Consider the following 5,066-nt stretch of genomic DNA (forward strand, 5'->3'; position numbering starts at 1 on the left):
CTACCACACATTCTCACTCCTCTCTCTGGTTGCAGGTTGTTGCTTAGTTTTTTCTCCCCTTCTTAGATCTGTTATCTCAGAGGCGCTACCCCACTGATGATGGGCTCGGCCTTGGCCGGCGGTGGGTCTGTCTTGGGGGCGCCTTGGCTGGCCAGTGGCAGGTCCGTCTTGGAGCCGGCTGGCATTGGCTCTGTTGGACACAGGGCAAGCTTCCAGCAGCTTCTCACAGGAGCCACCTGTGTAGCCCCCAGGCTACCAAAACTTTGCCATGTAAACCCAGTACACCATCTTAGGATCACGGGCTTTAGGCTGCAACAGGTCTGCTAAGAACTGACTGATCATATTGTGCGAATTCCTTTTATGGCTTGTTACATTATATTCATTTCAAGTACCTGTATACACACACACACACACACACACACACACACACACACACACACTTGTATATTTTATTGTACAATGTTTGGGTTTTGGTAGTTCCTCGCAGACTGTAGGAAAAAGCAGGAAGTATACTCACTACTGTGGCCTATATAAGGGGAAATGAGGGAGCTGCCGAATTCTTGGCAGCTTGGGGTGTGTGAGGGGGTGTTGCACATGCGGATCATTTGACTCCCACCCTCGTGGGTGGGAGTCAAATTAGGAGGTTTCAGTTCATTGTGAGATGTAACTCTTTTGGGCTTGTTCATTAAATTTCAACTAAATTAATCTCTGCGTATTGTTATGATACCCAAATAGCCTGAGTGCAATGAAATCCTAAAATCATGAGTATCAGCCACATTCTATTGAGATCTGGTTTTGTGAACTTAGTATTCTAACTTTAAAGCCTACAGCATATTAGTTTGTGGCATTTCCGAAAGTGACACATAACCTTTGGGCTTTAAACAGCTATTGGTTTAAGTCTCTGGGAAAAGCAACAGTCTGAAGTTTTTATGGAGAAGAGAATCTTGGGTTCCATCTCTTGGGAATGTCTCTTAGAATCCCAGAGATGGGCAGAGAAGCTCTTTCTATACCCAGTCAGCTGACATGGAGATAACCAGGTACTTGTCATTTCTCATGTTTCAAAGGTGGCAAATCTCAGAATTTGTTTTTTCCTTCTTCCTACTTAATGTTCAATGCTTTCATCCAGAAGACCTTGAACTCCTTAGACATGTAGTTGGCTTTGTGAACTGCACAGACAAGCTATCTAGATCCAGCATGAAAATACTGGGTCTACAGTGTGCAATGGTAAACAGTAAGGTGAATTAATGACTTGCTAGCAGATGCAGGGGTTTAAAATATTTGTGTCAAGATAAAATAGCCTTTTGGAAAATGGTCTTCAAGTTTGTTATAACTTAAGGCAAAATGAGGGACTGCTGTGTCCTTGTTACACAGTAGGGGAGATCTTGAAATGCTAAGGCTGCTTGGAACACAAGATTTTGTATCATTGCATGGTTTTCATCTGCCTCTTGCCACCATTTTGTAAACCTACCAGAAGTCATTGTGTTTCTTGCAGGATAACTGAGGAAAATGCAACCTATGTTTTAGAGGCTGTCAAGCTAGATAATTGCCCATGACAGTCTTGTCCTGCTTTGAATCCAGAAAAATATAAAAAAAAATTGGGAAAGGACACTGGCACCATTTAAGGCTAGCCTGGCACTTAAAGCGGATGGCAGATGCTCTCTATTAACCCCTTCTTTCCCCAGAAGGGGAAAGAGAGGAGAAAAGGGAGAGAGGCTTATGGGGTGGAAAATTAAAACTACTTTAATAAAACAGTAACAATGAAAAAAAGCATAATAATAGTAATACTAATACTACTAATAATGGGAGTTAAAAAAATACACAAAATCAATATTGAACTTCCCAATGATGATCACAGGATTGCGTGCCGTGGCAGCGTGAGCAGCTGAGAGGACTCTGGCAGGACTCTGTAGCTGACAACAACCTGATTCAGGGATACATGGATTGGGATCGGAGACAGGAGAATGAGCAGGGTCCCACAGGGATGCCGGCCATGAGTGAAGAAGGGCTGACTCCCTTGATCCCTTAACTTTATACTGAGTGTGATGTGTATGGGATGGAATACCTCGTTGGTCAGTTTTTGTTCATTTGTCCCATTTGCACTTTCCCACAGTGCGACCCTTTTATGTATTTTCACTTGTGCAACATAAGAGAGCCAACAGTGACTTTGGTTCTGCAGGGATAAGTATAAACATGGACCTTTCTGCATACCAATCCTACCATTACTTTAGTAACAGCTATGAACATCAAGCGTTATCAATTCTGAAAGCAGGCACTGTCTGAAAAATGTGTAGCCAGCTTCAGAAAGTGCAGTTACTTGGAAGAAACTTCACTGAAGGAAAAAAATCTGCTGAAAGGAGAAATAATCCTGTTTTAGCCAAACCAGGGTAGATGCTAATGAAAAGCAGGCAGACATATCCTTGCCCGTAAGTCCATAATTAAGGCTGATGAGGAATTTGGGATGTTAATATTCGTGGTACAGCTGGACATAGAGCAGAGTGCAGATGTGGTGGTCAGATAGAGTCGAAATGCTGTTCTGTCAGCTTCTTGGTGTTAGCACAGGCTACCCAGATCACTGGACTCCCTCTTCCTTTCTCGACCTGATACATGTGGCTGTTTCAACTTGGAGTGAGGTACAGAGTTTTTCTTAAGATGTTGCAGAGTGAAACATAAATATGTAGGACTGTTATGACAGAAAAACCTTATAGCATATATAGCATATCCAGTAGCAATCTGACAAAGGAGAGCTAAAAACGGGAGAAGAAATAGATGCGATGTTCTGCCGAGTGAGTTCAGAAGGAAAAGCTCCAAATGGCATTAAAAATAAGTTAATGCAAGACATTCATCAAAGTTTGGTTTGTTGTTCCTACATGACTAGTTCTTAAATATGTTTTCCCATAGGGTACCCTCGCTGAACGTATTAGAGCAGGAGGAGCAGGAATCCCGGCATTTTATACCAGTACTGGCTATGGGACGCTGGTGCAGGAAGGGGGTGCACCTATCAAATACAACACAGATGGCACCATTGCCATTGCCAGCCAGCCAAGAGAGGTAAGATGTCAGTTTGTTATTAGGAAGCCTTCTGCTTTGAAAACTGAATTTCTTACATATGTCCAAGATAAACAGTAGTTTAAGCACCTTCTGGCCAAGTTTAACCTTGATATATCAGATTAACAGGATGTCTGTGGTACTAGACACATTAGTTTTGCTCCCACTTCATACTTCTGTCCCGTGTGATGTGTTTGTTATAAAAGTTTTTACAGCTTTAGGGTTACTTAGCATCAAGAACTGGTACAAGTGAAAACCTAACATGCTGAGTGACTCTTCACTTGACAGTTCTCTGACCAGGTTCACTGTGTATTCAAACAAAATCTTGTACCAGGCCACTGCAGTGCACAGTACAGATTGAAAACAACTTCCTATTGTGGGGCAGATGCTCCCTAAATACTGTGATATGGAGTAAGTAGCCTTGCAGCTGTACATGAAGCTTTGGCATTAGAAGAGATGGGATGTTTTCCTGTTAAACAGGGAAGAGCTCAGTTGACACAAACTTTCAGGAAATGCATTTGCCATCAGTTGAATGCAATCTAATCCAAGTATTTGAAACTGCAAAAAGATAAAAAGAGTGCGGCTTCCAATTGAGAAACAAAGGCTTCATGTTGAAATTGGATGTAGAGTTTGGAGAAGGGAAGAGATTTTTCAGTGCGAGAACTGTACTTGAAGAAATAGATGGGGTTAATGCTATATGTTCCAACTAAGCTGCAAATGGCATTAAATTCTGCCTCAAGAACTTCTCTGGGGTAAAGGTAATTTTCCCCTGCTATGTTTTTTGTGTATTTTATACATGGCTATTTTCAGTATCTAATCATTAACTTATTTTTTTTTTCTTTAATTTCCTTACTGAATATGTTGGTTTGATGTTTTACCATTTGAAGGAATGTCTTGTTTATTAAATAGCTTATAATTTTGAAAACATTTTTCTTCTACTTTTAACATTTGTGGAAAAGTCTGTCTTACTCTCCTCAGTCTTTTGGAGGGCTAAAATAACATGATTATTATGATTTGATCGAATTCATTCTCCAAATCCATTTCAAATGCAACTGTCATTTTATAAAAGTTCAGATCTCCTTTTCCAGCACTGGTAAACTGACTTCTAATACACTTTTGTCATACTTCCTCCCCCTCTCAGAAATTTTGAATAGCTCTCAAGTAGTATTTGTGCATACTCTAACCTTCTAAATTGTTAAAAGAAATGCTGTTTCATATTTCTATATAGGATTAAAATACTAACTATTTGTCAGTTACGTATTTTGGCTTCAGGAACAATATCATTACAAATATTGATCATAAATGCAGAGAAAACCAAATGAAATTCAGCCTGCGGTACAAGTCTCAAATCCACTTCCTTTAGATTTGGGGTTTCTGGTGGTAGGCATTGATTATGAACTTTTTCAACAGTTCTCCTTTAGCACGTCAGTTTTTGGTTAGCTGGTAGATGTGCAGGAAGAAGCATGTCTAATTCCAGTAGATGGAGCAGCAGGAACATGGATCTGATTCTCGTTCTGTTTCACTAAACAGAGACACTATGATAAAACTAGGGTTTACAGCCTTTCCATGGTTCTCTGTTATTATAAAGTTGAGCTACAGTTTTTTAGATAAAACTTTAAGTAGTACAAAAAGAAATCTAAATATAATAGTCTGTACAATTAACTCTGTAAAATAAATGCTACATGAGATACTAACTCCGTAAAATAAATACTACAAGACATATCTGTTTGAACAAATCTACATCTCAATAGTGCACTTTTCTCTGTAGGTGCGAGAATTTGATGGCCGTCACTTTATTCTGGAGAAGTCAATTACAGGAGATTTTGCTCTTGTGAAGGCATGGAAGGCTGATCGTGCAGGAAACATCATTTTCAGGTATGACTTGTTTACCAGTGGGAAAAGGTTCTTTAATCATTTAGGTAATGAAAGAGAAGAAGAATCCTGTCTCCTGTGTGATGGCAAAATAATGTTTTACAAATTTCATTTTCTTTCATATTGCCTTTCCCTCATGTCAGCTTCTA

At 39.9% G+C, this 5,066-nt stretch overlaps 1 protein-coding gene across 1 annotated transcript; it reads left to right on the forward strand.

Moving 5' to 3' along the window:
* Positions 1–2,525: 2,525 nt before the first annotated feature.
* LOC104164635 (succinyl-CoA:3-ketoacid coenzyme A transferase 1, mitochondrial-like) lies at positions 2,526–4,920 on the forward strand (the record flags this gene model as incomplete). Its single annotated transcript, XM_009704021.1, has 3 exons — positions 2,526–2,630; positions 2,899–3,048; positions 4,814–4,920. Coding segments are annotated over exons 1-3 (362 nt in total), but the record flags the coding sequence as incomplete, so codon positions are not given.
* Between the last annotated feature and the right edge of the window lie 146 nt (positions 4,921–5,066).

Source organism: Cariama cristata, unplaced genomic scaffold, assembly GCF_000690535.1.
Source record: "Cariama cristata isolate BGI_N322 unplaced genomic scaffold, ASM69053v1 scaffold23657, whole genome shotgun sequence".
Classification (NCBI taxonomy): domain Eukaryota; kingdom Metazoa; phylum Chordata; class Aves; order Cariamiformes; family Cariamidae; genus Cariama; species Cariama cristata.